The sequence below is a fragment of the Petromyzon marinus genome, chromosome 22, assembly GCF_048934315.1.
Source record: "Petromyzon marinus isolate PM22_M1 ecotype Great Lakes invasive population chromosome 22, UKy_Petmar_22M1.pri1.0, whole genome shotgun sequence".
Lineage (NCBI taxonomy): Eukaryota > Metazoa > Chordata > Hyperoartia > Petromyzontiformes > Petromyzontidae > Petromyzon > Petromyzon marinus.
The window spans coordinates 12812128-12829003 of NC_133688.1; the positions used below are offsets into that span (position 1 = coordinate 12812128).

A 16876-nucleotide genomic window follows, 5' to 3' on the forward strand; every position below is an offset into this window, starting at 1 on the left:
CCCGTATCCGCAGGTCGCCCGTGCAATGGTTCGCCATGCGCAGGGTGACGGGCACCTTGGTGCGGATGCGAACCAGGCACTTCACCATGTCGAACGAAAGTGGGGGAGCGAGCGGGTTATTCGGACAGGCTTAGGTGGAGCGGGCAGGCAGGGGGAGAGAGGGATTAGAAGTTATGGATAAGGGGAAAGACAACAATGAGGAGACAAAGGAGGGATAAGTAATTGGAACGTTAAAAAAAGGAGAGGAAATAGCGGATACACAGAAAATGCACACACAGCGTAGAGAGGAGGAAAAGAGGTAGAAATGTCAGCCGGTGAAATTGGTTAAATGGAGAAATCAAGGACAGTGATGTGACGGTTCAAGAGCAATATAGGGCAAGTGATAGCAAGAGAGAGAGAAGTCGAGGGCAGCATCAGGGGATGCGTCAAGTGCCCACGCTATATACACGCATGCTATATTTAAATCCACAGCCGATTGGTGTTTGAAGATTTCCTCCACCCCATCTCATAAATCAAGCTTCAAGTGGAAAAAACACGAGGTAGTTTCTTTACTTGCATGTCAACAAAGCAATCCCGGGGAACATCTTTAGCAAGAATATAAATGATCAGGCAGTTCGGAAGACCCACACGGCAAGAGCGAATATGTTGTAAATGTGGTTAATGTGACTGCAGCAGACTTTGTGGCCTGTCTAAATGCAGCCACAAGACTTTAAACATGATAAATTTAGCAGCTGGTGGAACGCACTCGGATCGGTTTACACACACACGTGGAGTGCGTCTGGCTCACAGCAGTTGCCCAAGCCTGAGTTTTCACCTGTTCAGTCAAATCAGCAAGATGCTTGTGGCTGCCTCTTTACTAACACTGAGAATGACTGACAGATCACCTGAAATAAATTACTGCATTAATCAAGATGCCGAAATATTCCCCGTGCATCCAAACACTTAATGAATTGAAGTGGAAAAAAAGGTGCACTCGCTCACATGTACACAAACACAATGGCGAATACGACCCCCACACAAGTGACATCACATCGAACCCTCTAAGACCGAAACAGGAGGATTTCTCCACAACTCTGGCTGTCGCCTGATGATGCTGGTTTTTGTAATTACTGGCGAAACGTCGTACTCGGTTTGTAAATGTTGTGTGGGTTTACTCTTCAACACACCGGTGTGCTGTACTAGTAACGAATTTGCACGTTTTATTTACGTGACAAACCTTACTAATTGGCAGCGTCGGGTTTCACGACACATTTATATTTACGCGACCTCTATTGTGGATGTTGGTCGCGAAAGCCTACGTGTGAAACCGATCCCCATTTAGCCTTACACATCTACAGCCTTTTGTCAGTGCACTGGTGAATGAGGATATCCCGATGCCGTGTGGGTCGAATTTGACCTTTCCTCACCATACTGTCGAGAGCAAGTTAGTGTAGGGCAGCATAGATGTGACAGCACATACGTAAAATACAACGGGTTGTACTGCACAACCCTCTGATGGTCACCAATGAACCTCTGCAGCCTATTGTCAAGCGTGTTACGTTGTGTGGAACTTGTTTTGCACTGTCCGTAGCCAACTGTGCTCAACGGAGGTGCGGGGGAAAGCATGGTGGTGGCACATCCAAGTTCAGGAAATCTTCAGGCTCAAGATTTTTCTCTCTGCCTGATGACGACCGCTTGTGTTGCGATCGAAACGCTGCGAGTTTATTTTTTTATTTTGTTGCTTTCTATCTATGTGACTTTACCGAAAGAAACAAAGAATATTCAGGCCCAAGCATTCTAAACTTCCCAGATCTGACGAGATGAGCTACATTCTGGGTGATTTAACCTTGCACAATGTGGGAGAAGCATTACTTTCAAGAACTGTAATCTGATATATATAAGTAAATGCAAGACAACGTTCATTTGTCATGGTGCACCATTATAATTTCAAACATTTATTATTTTATTGACAAGACAAAGCACACAAACGCATTGACCCCAATAGAAAATTAGGTTGGAAACTACTCGCTCCACTGGAATGATTCACACCTTTAGCTTCAAGCCAATCACTGCATCAAGAAACATCCACAGGTATCACAGAGACAGATTCATCGGTTGTAGCAAACAAGGTCCTTTCAGTTTTATCCCTCCCAATTACACACCAATTGTGCCATTGGTGTCAAATAATGAGATGGGGTCATTTTTATGTCGAACTCTTGCGCAACCAGTGTAATATTCCTTCACGTTAGAGCGTGGCCTCTAGGAGATGACATCACATAACTACTTCCAAGGTACCTGGTATTGCAGTATTCGTTGCATGGAAACAAAACTTATTTTTTTTTAAACCGCAGACCTGGAATAAAGCAAATGTTCTTGAAATACTAACTTAATGACGGATATTTTGTGCAATAGTGCCATCAACTTGCTACACTTGTAAACCTGGTGTAATCATTGGGTGGCTGCCTCGTTTGGAACCCAGAATCTAAGCATTGTTGGTTCAGTACTCTGACATATTATCTAAGTCCCCTGGCTACTATTGCTGTAATCAAAATCACCAGTCAGATTTCTGACTAAAGAGACAACAACCGTTGTATGACACAAGTTCACGGACGTAGTGCCCTGCTGCCTGTTAACAGCTGTTCAAATGTATGTAACACATACACAGTTTCAAACTGGGATAAATTCCATCCAGATGCTGCGAGCTGCCTGTTTTCATTAAACCGACAAGTTTCAGTGTAGTGCAGTAATACCAAGTATACAGAGAAAATGTTTTGTTTCTGAATTCATATGACTCAGAAAACCCATGAATGCATACCTGATGGACTGCTTTTGTGAATGTCTGTTGGTGCTGGCAGTAGGTAGCTAATCACAAGACACGAGAGGTGCATTAGGCCTCGGCTGGATGAGTTTATAATGAGCGATGCCGCCACCAGGACATCACCAGCCATCGTAGGTCGACGCACACCATCACCCTCTCTTCGGCTTTGGGGGCTGGTACGCGTTGAGGAACTTCAGAGAAAATATTCCAAACAAGAGTGTCTGAAGGCTCCATTTCAGCCTGGTGGAGGACGTGAGTCCCTTGTCGCTAGTGTGGGTGTGCGGAGGTGGCAAAATGTTTCAAGTTCGGGGTCGTTGGAAAGACAAATAATGTGGCATGTTAGTGAATTTGATAGGAAATGACATAACACGATGTTTAACAAAACTTTGCACCATGGTCCGTTACATTTTTAAAAATCCACAAATATAATGGGAAAACCACAGCAGCATCGCCCTCTACTGGCAGATTATACTAATTTGCAAGGTGGTGCTGTGTACAACTGGTAGCGCTGAGTGGCACCTCCTCATATGCATAGCCTTCTCCGGGACTGGCTTGCTCCCACATGAAGCCAAGCATCAAATCATAGAATTGGTCAAACATTCCAATGAATTATAATATCTACATCAGTGGTTCTTAACCTTTACTGATAAATAGGTTTGATTAAACAAAGTAGTCGTACTTTATGTGCCCGTGCTTCATTTGTGTCTTCGATTATTTACCTTCTAAAAAGATCTGGCATGTCTCACACCCCCAGAAAGGGCATCACGCACCTCTGGGGGGGGGGGGGGGTGCACCCCAGGTTAAGAACCACTGCTCTACATTAATAATGGTAAGTTCAAGTACAATGACATGCATATTGTCTGATATAGCATATGGATCAGAAGCATGGACATTGACAAGGAAAATAGAACAAAAGCTCAACAGTTTGCAAATAGGCATGAAGAGGTCCATACTGGGAATGAAACCAAGATATACTAAAGTTGAACAAGTGGATTAGAGAACATATGTTAGTTAGACATCATAATTGACTGTTAAGATGCCTTCATTGAGCAGGATACTGATTTCACTTAATGATGAACAAAACAAACCCAACTTAGGTGGTACAATCTCACATTCAGAAGGTTGCAAATTAAAGTCACAGTCCAGGGGGTTAACTCAGCCCGTCACCCCCCGGGAGAACAATAAGTAGTGTACCACTTTGTGGGAATTCAGCAATAGTCGTGCCATGGAAAGATAGGCCCACGCCAGGGGAGTGTGGAATTGTGACATGTGGACAACAATAAGGGTTACAATGACAGTGGAGTGTGCAGTGGCTCTGGCTATACCCAGCCAACTTGTAGGTGTACAGGGCCTCGACTCCGTGGATGATCCAGGTCAGATAATACCTGTGGACCAAAAGAAAACAGAAACAGGAGTCTTCTCGTGACAGCCAGAAGCTCCAGATGAATTTCAGCCAAAGATAATGGAGCTCTGTCATGCAAAATACTTGTCTGGGTGTGAATTTCTGTGCATATTGTGTGTGCACCGTGCACTGCCAACCCACCCAAAGTAGAGTTTGCCGTAATGATTGACAGTCAGGTACTGCAAGAAAGAGCCGAAAAAGCCCAGGCTCTCGTACGGAATCGACTTGGGTGCCAGCACCACTGCCTGCAAGTGGGGGAACCAGGGGGAGGGCGATGAGGTGTGGGTGGTGAGGGAAGGAGACAGGGAAGTATAAGGAGATGAGCGGCACAGAAGAGGGGACACAGAGTTGACATGTATGAATGCTTACTTCTTTATAAGACGTCAAGTTTTAACTGACCCACAGATGACCTTTCGGTCTCCGAATATAACACTGGGTTTACAGTGCCTCCTCAGTGATAAGGAATGGCAAGATAGTCCTGAACTTTACACACACACACCCTCTCATCAGGTGGTAGTATCGTCAGCAGTTCCCCAATGAAAGAAATTCATCAATCAATGGATAAAAATACAGATGCTGGACTTTTTTTTTTCCCTTCTCTGCACATACGCAAGGCTAGGATGTTGTTAAAAAATATATTGAAAAAAATGTGAAACACAAAATACAGATATTTATCAAACACAGCCATGTTGGTCATATCTTTCAGGGTTAGGTCATCGACCCCACTACACCTTTGGACTAGTGCCCTATGATCAGGGCCACTGAGCGCTTGGGTTACGAAAATCTTGTCGCAAGAATAATGACCCAGCGAGAGAAAGGTGCAAGTCGTCAATGAAGTAATGGTCACCGGGACCTGAAACAAGATGTTCAAACTCAGACTTTTAATGGGCAAGTGATAAATAAAATATGTTGCGGCCCGAATAAACCACATTGTAATGTAATTACAAGAGAATGTATTCCTGTGGCAGAACTCTGGAAGGAATGCACTTTGGCATGTGCTTGAAACAAAGATAATCAGGTGCAAACATGAGTGTTGTTTATGGGTTTGGCTGTCACAAATGAAATTATTACATTTTTAAATGAATTATATTTCCCATTAAACTGTCAAATGAGACATAGATGCGTTGATTGTATATGAGAGATTATGAATCTCAATGGGGTCTCGCTTGTTTATTAACATTTAACATACACATCTGGTATAACTAGATTGAAAACTAATTTATTAAGAAATGCTTTTTTGCATGTTTAGGTTGTTCTTCTCCTGCACCTCCGATTAGCACGGTTGGCTAGAATACGGTCCAAAAAGTCAACATACATACATAACAGTCTCACTGGGGTCTTGTCTAGATAACTTAATATATAATAATAATACAAGCACATTTCCTGAATAGATATACAATTCCTGTATTTATATATAAAATACATATTCCCAAAGCCTCTTGTCTGCTTAACTACACAAAGACCACTCCATAACCTGTAAAAAGTGTTCTTTTAAAACACATGACGTGTCCAGGGCGCTGTAGGAACTAAATATTTAAAAGTGAAAAACATATACAGCATTGATTTAAGTGTATTAAAATTACCTTTTAGAAACTGCTGGAGTACACCATGGGGAGTTTATGGGGAAATTATGTGGAGTTCTGAGATAAATTTTAGTTAAGGTGTGGCAATTCATGCTGGCGTTCTCCGAATATACTGTCATGTGTTTTACCATAAAGTACAGTGTAACATTTTCCCCACACATCCGAATAACACATTCCTGCGGAGGGAGCTAGTAGGAACGTTGGGTTGCTCGGTCAATGGCCAGGGTCAAAGGCGGCGTGGTGTATTCCACAAATATGCCCGACTGTGACGGCGGGCACAAGCTGGCGTGAGTAGGTTAAACTTTGAGTTTTATAAGGGCACCACGGGGTGACCAGCCCCTCCTCACCCAGCCCCACCCTCCCCACCCAGCACCTCCCCACCTAGCCCCTCCCTCCCCACCCAGCCCCTCCCGACCCTCCCCTCTCCACCCAGCCCCACCCCTCCCATTTTTGGATGCACGACGGACGGACACAATAATCCCCTGTGGGCTGGTGTAACCAGGAGGTTCCTACCAGTATTATTTTATGGTGAGAGTAGGTAATCTGTTGGTATCGGTGCTGTTGAAGCTAATTGTGTACGGTGGACAGGGTCATAATGGCTGACAACTTTGCTTTGCCGGTGCGGGGTCAAGTAACTTTTCAGGTTGGTATTGGGGGGAAGGAATTGTTACGTGAATTTTTGGTGGTACCTGGGTTGTCGTAGGACATGGTGTTGGGCGCAGATTTATTCCACGCGACTGGTTTTATATGCTAGATGTCTCAAACGGGCGAATTGTGTCACCACTTAGCGATGTACCCGTCATTGCATTATGTAGAAACCCCTATTGTTGATGGCTGCCCATATTGATGTTGATCACGTGAGGATGCGGCGTTGGCAGAAAATGACAAGAGAAATGTTGGGGGTGTTAAAGCGGTACCCGGATGTATTTTCGGAGAGGACGGGGTGGACATCCACATTGCATCATATCATCGAACTCTTGGAGAAAGTTCCAATTTCGTCGATGCCATACCTGTATTCTGCTGAAAAAATAGGGTTTTTATGAGGTCTGAGATTTACAGAATTATAGGATTCGTTGGACCAAGCTGCTCCCCCTGGGCCTCACTTGTGGTACTGGCTGCAAAGAAATATTGGGACGTGGATATTGTGTCGACTATCGTGGGATCGACTCGGTCACAATCCCCGATTGTTACCTTTGGCCGCAAATTCCAGACCTGCTGACATCTGTAGGGGGCGCCAAATGGTTCTCTACGCCGGCTTTTGGCAGATCCCCCTGGATGGGAGGAGTCAACGGCATTCGGCTTTCATCACACAAGGGTTGTACCAGCTTTGTGATGCTGTTCGGTCTGCGTAATGCCCCTACACACGTTCCAACGTTTGATGAATGTCCTTCGCGGTTTAGTGGGGACGTGTTGTTATGTGTACATTGATGATATCATATTTCCAAAACTTTTGAGCAGCACATGGAACACTTGCACCTGGTAAGCCAAAGGCTTCTCTACCTGTAAATTAGAGAACTGTCACTTCGGGACAGAGCAAGTAGAATATTTGGGGGCACATTCTGGGATTGGGAGCGGTATTATGTCAGGAAGAAGGGCCCAATTCAGGAGTGGCATTTGCCAGTAAATCGGTTAATGCGACTGAGAGACAGCATCACATTAACGAGCTGGAATGCATGGCAATTGTGTAGGCTCTTCAGAAGTTCCGTGGCTACCTGGAGGGGCAGGCTTTTGTGCTGTAGACAGATAACAGGGCTCTCCAATGGTTACACACCATGAAGTACGAGTCTGCTAAGTTGTTGAGATCAGCATTGGAGCTACAGAGATATGTTTATGAAGTTGAACACGTTACAGGGTCTCACAACGGGTTTGTGGACTGTTTGTCGCGAGATAAACCTGTATATTTGTCGGTTGAGGTGGACAGCCAAGGTGTGGACACAGGTGATAGTTTAACAAGTAGGCTTTCGCGACCAATATCAATAATCCATAAGAGTTTTTTTTGGGTTAGATCGCGTAAATGTGTCGTTAAACCCGCCACCACCCGACACAGCCAATCAGTAAGGTTTGTCACGTAAACAGAACGTGCCAATTCGTTACTAATACATCACATCGGTGTTTTGGAGAGCAACTCAATAACATTTACAATCTGAGTACGACGTTTCGCCAGTAATTACAACTAGCATCATCAGGCGGACTGCCAAATGCATGCCTTTACCTGTGCGCTGACAAGAACAGGTACTGTACTGCTATTTTAGTGCACACAAACGATACGCATAATTTTAACTTAAAACTTTCGTGACTGCAGGAATTCATATTCTTTGGTTCTTTCGGTAAAGTCACGTAGATAGAATTTTTTTATAAAAATAAAGTGAATAATAAAAACGAATGTAGACTGTGGTCTGGTTCTTAATCTGAGTGTAGTGGCAGTCTATGATGTAGACTGTAACCTGGTTATTAAGCTGAGTGAGTGTACTGGCAGTTGTATAATGTAGACTGTAGCCTGGTTATTAAGCTGCGTGTACTGGCAGTCTATAATGTAGACTGTAGCCTGGTTATTAAGCTGGGTGAGTGTACTGGCAGTCTAAAATGTAGACTGTAGCCTGGTTATTAAGCTGAGTGAGTGTACTGGCAGTCTATAATGTAGACTGTAGCAATGGTTATTAAGCTGGGTGAGTGTACTGGCAGTCTATAATGTAGACTGTAGCCTGGTTAAGCTGGGTGAGTGTACTGGTAGTATATAATGTAGACTGTAGCCTGGTTATTAAGCTGGGTGAGTGTACTGGCAATCTATAATGTAGACTGTAACCTGGTTATTCCGTTTAGTGAGTGTACTGGCAGTCTATAATGTAGACTGTAGCCTGGTTATTAAGCTGAGTGTACTGGCAGTCTATAATGTAGACTGTAGCCTGTTTATTAAGCTGAGTGAGTGTACTGACAGTCTATAATGTAGACTGCAGCAATGGTTATTAAGCTGAGTGAGTGTACTGACAGTCTATAATGTAGACTGTAGTAATGGTTATTAAGTATGGTGAGTGTACTGGCAGTCTATATGAGTGTACTGACAGTCTACAATGTAGACTGTAGCAATGGTTATTAAGCTGGGTGAGTGTACTTGCAGTCTATACTGTAGACTGTAGCTGGTTATTAAGCTGAGTGAGTGTACTGACAGTCTATAATGTAGACTGTAGCCTGGTTATTAAGCTGGGTGAGTGTACTGGCAGTCTATAATGTAGACTGTAGCCTGTTTATTAAGTTGAGTGAGTGTACTGGCAGTCTATAATGTAGACTGTAGCATGGTTATTAAGCTGAGTGTACTGGCAGTCTATAATGTAGACTGTAGCCTGGTTATTAAGCTGGGTGAGTGTACTGGCAGTCTATAATGTAGACTGTAGCCTGGTTATTAAGCTGGGTGAGTGTACTGGCAGTCTATAATGTAGACTGTAGCCTGGTTATTAAGCTGAGTGTACTGGCAGTCTATAATGTAGACTGTAGCCTGGTTATTAAGCTGGGTGAGTGTACTGGCAGTCTATAATGTAGACTGTAGCCTGGTTATTAAGCTGAGTGAGTGTACTGGCAGTCTATAATGTAGACTGTAGCAATGGTTATTAAGCTGAGTGAGTGTACTGACAGTCTATAATGTAGACTGTAGCCTGGTTTTTAAGCTTGAGCGGATTGGCAGTCTAATGTAGACTGTAGCCTGGTTATTAAGCTGAGTGAGTGTACTGGCAGTCTATAATGTAGACTGTAGCAATGGTTATTAAGCTGAGTGAGTGTACTGACAGTCTATAATGTAGACTGTAGCCTGGTTATTAAGCTGAGTGTACTGACAGTCTATAATGTAGACTGTAGCCTGGTTATTAAGCTGAGTGAGTGTACTGACAGTCTATAATGTAGACTGTAGCCTGGTTATTAAGCTGTGTACTGACAGTCTATAATGTAGACTGTAGCCTGGTTTTTAAGCTTGAGCGGATTGGCAGTCTATAATGTACTGTTTCTTTGGTTCTTTCGGTAAAATAAAAAAATAAAAAGCAAAAACCACGACGTTTCGATCACAACACAAGCGATGCATAACGTTGATTATCATATTATACATAACCCAACTGGTAATGGATACACATTGTAATTTATATAAATTCATTAATCCCCCCCTTTCCACGTGAAGGGCTCACAAGTGACATCAGCAGATCTATGCTTCTATTTTAAGGAACAAAACAAAAATATTCTCCACAAATCTGTCTGTCTCCAACACAACCGGTGTGCTGTATTAGCAACGAATTGGCACGTTCTGTTTAAGTGACAAACCTTATATTCTTGGTTCTTTCGGTAAAGTCATGTAGAAGGGAAACAATAAAATAATACAAATATTAACAATAAAATTCTCACGACGTTTCGACTGCAACACAAGCAATCATCAGGTGTGAAAACCACAGCAAGAAAATTTACCTTACCACATGAATTGGCTGTCGGGTGGTGGTGGGTTTAACGACACATGGACACTTTACGCGATCTAACCCAAACAACTAAAACCTTCTGTTACGAAGCCTCAAAGGGTTGATCGACCCTGTCCATACTCTTTGGTTCTTTCGGTAAAGTCACGCAGGTGACGAAAACTTCAAATCCAGATCAGTTTCAGTTGAATTTATCAGGATTTACCCTGCGTGCCATTCGGCTCTTGATTTGGGTTCAAACCGCAACAAACAATACAATTACAAGATACACCTAAAATTAATTCTACGCAAATCTAAACATCACATACGTAAACAATAAAATCCTACTGGGGGGTAAAAAAAAGCACGACCCCCGTCCCCGCTGCGTACAAAAAGTGCAACAAAAATAAAACCCCGATAGACCAAAACGCGAGACTCACCGTGTACAACCCGAGCCCCAGGCTGATGGCTGTTACGGCTCCGAGGCCGGTTCTACGGAAATATTCTGGGCCCGGTTGCGGCGCCATGCGGGGTACGCGAGAGACCCGTGAGCGAGGAACGCGGCAGCCGCCGATAGCAAACAAATAACCCAGAGAGAGAGAGTGAGAGGACACTTTGATATAGAAATCGCGAAGGGTGGGTTGAGGACCGCGCGCGGCTTCCGTAGCTGCCCACCCCCTCCCGCGTCGTTCTTACCCGCGCGGCTTCCGTAGAACCCGACCCCGCTCCCGCCCGCCCACCTCCAGGCTCTTCCCACAACGCACCGCGTCTCCCACAGTATGGCGGCGCTCACGTCTGCGCCCACGTGTGCTTGATTCGGCGTGGTGGGAATTCTAGATTTCGCACTCATCGTGGCCGCGTTGACTCCGCGCGGTGCAGCGCAGTAACGAGAGCGAGCCGGCGTCCTGCCTCCTCCCTCGCGGGGGTCTGAACTCGGTCGTCGGTGAGTGCTGGCCGGGGCCTGAAGGCGGTGTGCGGCCTGTGAAGTGTGCGCTGGAATTCATTGTGGTCATTCGCATTTGTAATCGCGCAGTGAATTTAAGTTGGCATGTGTACGTTTGAGTTTACTTTGGGCGCGCCACCCTGGCGAGACGCGAAAAACTTTCAAGGGGGGTTCGCAGGCTGTGGCATGGATATCGTGCAGGAGATGTTAATGAAGAACTCGTGTCCCCTCCTTGCATTGCGATATATTGCTGTTATGAAAAACGCGTTTCGGCCCGTCCATAACCTCAATTCATCGCCTTTTACTATGCACCTATTAACGTTCATTCATATGGCCATTGGGCTTAACTAATTTTGATTAACAAATATGTTAAGAGCATTGCTGATTGGTTCTCCAGCGCACGCCTGGAGAACGGTGATTCGAGGGCGGGGGGATAAGCAGAATTCAGGTGTGTGGCACTTTATGTTCTAATTGACTGCAGTACAGCAAGCTGGTTGCCAACTTGTCTGTGTGGACTTGACAAATGCATACGTGGGTGCGATATACTGGTGTTAAACATTTAATCCTAATATCTATTATAAAACAAACTTAATGTGTGGTGAGAGTAAATATGTGTTCATGAAGTGTAATTCGTGTACACAGTACTTTTTTATTGAGCTGACATCGAGTTTTCATTTGGATTTAGTGGACAAGCAGTTGTACCCGTTCTTCGCACGGAAATTAATAGTTTAGTCCTAGTTTGAAGTTTCATATTCCCTTATTTCACTGAAACACCCAGAAAAAAATAGATGCTTGCAAGAAAAAAAAGCCGAAACAAATCAGTTTAACTAAATCGGATGTTTTTCACTCAAGGAAATGCAATCTTAACCCACTTATACGTGTGGTCTATTTTGGCAACTCGAGAAGGGAATGACTTGGCGAGCTGAAAATATTCGCGTTCATTTAGAAATTGCAGAGAGCGTAAGCTGGGCAAATGTGACGTCAGAGCTCAGCGTTGGAGAGTTTTTGCTGCGGGTTGACGCCACACACTTCATGGTCATCCCCCCCCAAAAAATATACAAAAGTGTATTTTTATACGTTTTGCATTGTGTACAGTCTGGAAGATACCCACATGCCAAAATTCAAGTTTGTTGCATGTCGGGAAGTATGCTAAACATTTCAAACAGACACACATTCACAAATTTCCCTTTTGTATATATAGATTAGTGTGGGTGGAGTGAAATTGGCCTTATTCCCCCACTGGATGAAAATATAAATATACATACATTATAATTCATTGTCCTTTGTCAATCCACTTATGGATGAATACCTTGTCTGTCATGGGGGTTGTTTGACTATACTTCACGCTGGTCAGTGCGGGTTGGTGAAAGGGATCCGGAACCGGTTCACATCTCATTTGCCGTGGCCTGGAATTAAACTCGGGTTGCTCGGTGCATATCAGAGTAAACGAACCACGGACCACTATTGAACCCCAAAATATGGATTTGTGATTATAAGTCATGAGGTCATTTTTGCATAAAGGTAACGAGTGCATTTATTGTTTTGTGTGTGTTTTAATAGGAAGATAGAAAAGGCCACAAAGCATATCATGGAAAAGGAGGATAATAAGAAGCTGCACCGTAAGCGGCAGAGCGGCCCTAAGTTTGACAAGAAGAGGAAGCGCAAGTTTCAGCAGCTCGGTCTCGACGATGATGGTCAGCAGCATGGAGCAGGCGAGGGGGAGTGGACCCGTGGAGCCCAGAGGAAGAAGGCAGAACGAGCGAAGTCTGCGCCAGAGAATGTGGAGGACGCACGGCGACGTAACCCCAAGGCGTTCGCCTTTCACTCGGCCGTGCGCATGGCCAAGCAGTTCCACAGGTGCGCGCGTTAACGTATGGTTTGTGCGTTGTTACCTCTAGCGCTACCGTCAACATCACCCACAAAAGTACGGTCCCTGTGGAAGTAGTAACTGGCAGAAGGGAGATTTATGTCATAGAACAGCATGAGACTCGTGTGCCAAATGATGAACAGTTAATAAACGCGTGTTATCTGGTCATATGGAATAACTGTAATTTTTGGTATATAGATGCAGTGGTACATGCAAGAGAAGTCTTGGTAGTTGTGACAGTCTTAGAATTCTTTAAATGTTTTCATGGTTTTGTCATTTTGTATGGTATATTCACATTGGTGGTCTCCTGTTAGGTGAATAGGTAAATGTTATTTGCTCTCCGGATTCCAACCAGGAAGTCGCATTTAGGGCTTAACAGTCCCATCAATATTTAGTTGGCAAACTAGAAAAGACCTGGTGTGATCAGTTTCTGGCCCTTAATAGGGCCTCTTTGGCATAAAGATATAGTAATTAAATCTGGATTCGAATGAATGATATCCGTTTAACCCAGATGACGGTAGTAGTTAGGTTTAAGGTGACACACAAACAAGTAACAGGTGGGCTGCTATAGTAGTGAATTATTTTTAAATGAAAGAATACTGAAGACTTACATTGACTGCATACTTGGATCTCATTGTTGAAACATTTTACTTAAGTACCAAATTATGCTTAAATACATGTCACATGCAACTGTATGGAATTTTAAACGTTATTTTATGTATGTATGTTGAAATTCTTTCGTGCCATACATAGCCAACTGTGCATAAAAATGCATTCGCGCATCTTCATATTAATCTCTTGCTGCTGTGGCTTCACTTAGGACTCAGGACCTGAAGGCACGCAAACACCACATTCCCCTGGTGGATCGCACGCCCCTCGAGCCCCCGCCTATACTTGTGGCCGTTGTAGGGCCCCCGAAAGTGGGCAAGAGCACGCTGGTGAGCTGCCTCGTGCGCAACTTCACGCGGCAGAAGCTCAGCGAGCCCAAGGGACCCATCACAATTGTGTCTGGTGAGAGTGCACCCTGGCCCGGCATGCCTTAATTCAAAATCAGAATATTTATTTATACTGGAGGAAGTCGATGAGCTATAACAGGGGTCACCAAACTTTTTTCACAGTGGGCCGGATAACTGAAAGAATGACGAGCGCGGGCCGCATGATCATTCTGTTCAATACTTGCAAGCCAGAACGAAAGCTCGGGGAAAAAAGACGAAAAACTAAGTTTAGCATTCCATGTTAATCATGGGTGAGTGGCGTGCAATGCACAAAAAACAAAGACAACCAACATATTTATTTACTAAAAAGTTATCAAAGAAGGCGACGTTAGCAAAAAGATAGTTACATCAGACCTAGTGTGCACATATCCGAATCTCACAAACTAAGCAGAAAAAAAGGTTAGTGAGATTTGTGAAACTGACGTTTGGCTTTCAAGATATCAGCAATGTTTGGTTTGGAATTGCTGCATCCAATCAAGAGAATTGCTTTCAAATGTTCATCAGTCAATCTCGTTCGATGTGTTGACTTCACATACTTCATTTTTGAAAATGTTTGGTCACAGACATAAGTTGTTCCAAACACTGATGCCATACCAGCGGCAAATTTTTTCAGTTTCGGAAACTCAACATCAGGTAAGCAGCGGTAAAATCAACAAGTTTTCCTTCTCTGTGCTTCTCTTTCAACAAGTCATTTGCTTGCAAATCAATGAGCTCCAACTTAGTTCAACTGGCACATCATCAAGGTTACAATCAAACGGATTCTGGAACAGAAGAATGTCACTCTCAATTCTGTCAAGATCTGAAAATCTCTTCAAAAAATTGCTTCTTCAAGTCACGAATAATCTTTTTCGGAAAATAGAGGTTGACATCTTCAGCGATTGTAGCGCAAAACTCTTTGAAACAGTGAAAAGAGAAATGTTTTTTTTCTTCCAGTTGTGCTTCAAACAATGACAGCTTTCTCTGAAATCCTTTGATGATTCTGTAGAGATCACAGACGAGGTTATCCTTTTCCTGAAGTTTCAAGTTCAGTTCATTCATGTGGGATGTGATGTCGACCAAAAATGACAACTTTGACAGCCAGGTAGGATCTGACAGCTGTGGATCAGCTCTATCTTTTTCAGTGAGAAAAACATCTATTTCTTTTCGGAGCTTGTAAAAACGAAACAGGACTTTACCGCAGCTGAGCCACCTCACTGCTGTGTGATAAGGCAAGTCACAGAAATCAGAATCCATTTCTTCAAGAAAAGCCTGGAACTGACGGTGATTGAGTGCATGTCCCCGAATGAAGTTCACAGCAGAAACGACTGGTTTCAGTACATAAGAAATATCTAAGTCTTTCCCACAGAGTGCTTGCTGATGTATGATGCATTGTATGAACAGAGCGCCCGGAATTTGCAAATCTTCCAACTGAGTCCTGATCTGCCCCACCAGACCTTCACTCCAGCCATGTTTTTTCCTCCATCAACTGTAACACCTCGAAGCTGATTCCACTGAAGGTTATAGTCTTGCAAAGTTTTTTGCACTTCCATGAAAATGTCTTTGCCAGTTGTTGGCATGCTGCCAACTCTTCCGTTATCTGAAAGGCCAAATTGACACCACGAATGAACACGAGAAGTTGTGACGTACTCGAGAGATCAGTAGATTCATCCAGCGCCAGAAAATACCACAAGTTCCTAGCTTTCTCGCGTATCTGTAGCACTATGTTCTCTCCAAGTTCTTCTGTTCTCCGCGCAACTGAACTTGCCGAAAGGCTGATACTTCCAAACAAATCGGCTTTCTTAGGACACAAGTCATTTGCTGCTTCTTTCGTACACTCTTTGATGAAGTTGCCATCAGTAAACGGTTTTCCTCGTTCTGCCATCTTATGCACTATTTTGTAACTTGTACGAGTGACAGATTAATTTTCAGCAAACTTTCTCGTGAAGAGATTTCTTTGAGTTTCTAAACCACGTTTCATGGACTCATTTCTCAGAGCGTAACTTTCCAGAAAACTTTGAATATGTTGATAGATGTTTTCTTTCATAGTGACGCCGAAGATTGTACTCTTTCAAAATGGCAACACTTTCACTGCATATTACGCAACTAGCTTTCTGGTCCTTTGTTTCAACAAAGAAGTACTTTACTCCCCATTCTTCATTGAAAACGCGACACTCGGCATCCACTTTTCTTTTCTTAGTAGCCATAATGAAGGGTGAAGAAAATGGGATCTGAAAATGAAAAAGACATTGAATTGTTTCCTATTGAAACACAAGAAAAGCAGAGGATTCAGGGATCACTGGTGAAGCTACGGCTCACCAAAGGTACATATAAAGTTTATAGGTACCTTTGGTCATAGAATATACAAAATATATAAATAGGGCGGGCCTAAATAAACAGCCTAGAGACCAGCTCGATTAACACCTTGACCGGGGAATTTTCCTGAGCTGGGGATAATATTTTCGTAATAACACGAGGCTTCTATGGCATTATTCTTTGTTTGTTACTTTATGACCTCTAATCACACTTGTAGTTCACTTACCTATCACTGTCAACACAAATAAATCCTTATTCTTAGTTTTTTCGGTAAAGTCACGTTGAAGGGAAACAACAAAATAATAAAATATATATAAAACAATAAAAAAATTCTCACGACGTTTCGACCATAACTCAAACGGTTGTCTTCAGGTGTGTTGGTTTGCATAAATTTATTTTTAAAGGCGCATTTATTTATAAACAAATAAATAAATGAATGCGCCGTTTAAAAATAAATTTATGCAAACCAATAAATAAATTTATGCAAACCAACACACCTGAAGACGACCGTTTGAGTTATGGTCGAAACGTCGTGAGAATTTTTTATTGTTTTATATATATTTTATTATTTTG

General features: G+C 43.3%; 2 protein-coding genes across 4 annotated transcripts in view; one reads left to right on the plus strand and one right to left on the minus strand.

The window, feature by feature from the left end:
- Window positions 1-1901: 1901 nt before the first annotated feature.
- Window positions 1902-10850, minus strand: TMEM254 (transmembrane protein 254). Its single transcript, XM_032959017.2, has 4 exons — window positions 10647-10850; window positions 4341-4444; window positions 4123-4182; window positions 1902-3064 (listed from the first exon to the last, which is right to left on the minus strand). Exons 1-4 carry the CDS (start codon window positions 10731-10733, stop codon window positions 2947-2949), a joined length of 369 nt encoding a protein of 122 aa, XP_032814908.1. The 5' UTR covers window positions 10734-10850; the 3' UTR covers window positions 1902-2946.
- Window positions 10851-10901: 51 nt separating this feature from the next.
- The window catches only part of BMS1 (BMS1 ribosome biogenesis factor), a 30817-nt gene continuing 24842 nt past the window's right edge, over window positions 10902-16876 (plus strand). For 2 of the 3 annotated variants that reach the window (XM_032959013.2, XM_076068727.1), the window contains exons 1-3: window positions 10902-11149; window positions 12710-13006; window positions 13837-14027. In XM_032959013.2, the coding sequence (XP_032814904.2) occupies window positions 12738-13006; window positions 13837-14027 (460 nt within the window). In that variant the 5' untranslated portion in view covers window positions 10902-11149; window positions 12710-12737. The remainder of the gene's footprint in view (window positions 11150-12709; window positions 13007-13836; window positions 14028-16876) is intronic. The other variant, XM_032959012.2, reaches the window with a different exon arrangement.

What these genes read in the sequence shown, in the direction of transcription:
- TMEM254 (XM_032959017.2), bottom strand. Translation starts at nt 10,733, where the DNA reads ATGGCGCCGCAACCGGGCCCAGAATATTTCCGTAGAACCGGCCTCGGA. An exon ending in TGGGGCTCGGGTTGTACACG is followed by an intron (nt 4,445 to 10,646) that starts GTGAGTCTCGCG and finishes CCCCACTTGCAG; the next exon opens with GCAGTGGTGCTGGCACCCAA. An exon ending in TACGGCAAACTCTACTTTGG is followed by an intron (nt 4,183 to 4,340) that starts GTGGGTTGGCAG and finishes TTTGGTCCACAG; the next exon opens with GTATTATCTGACCTGGATCA.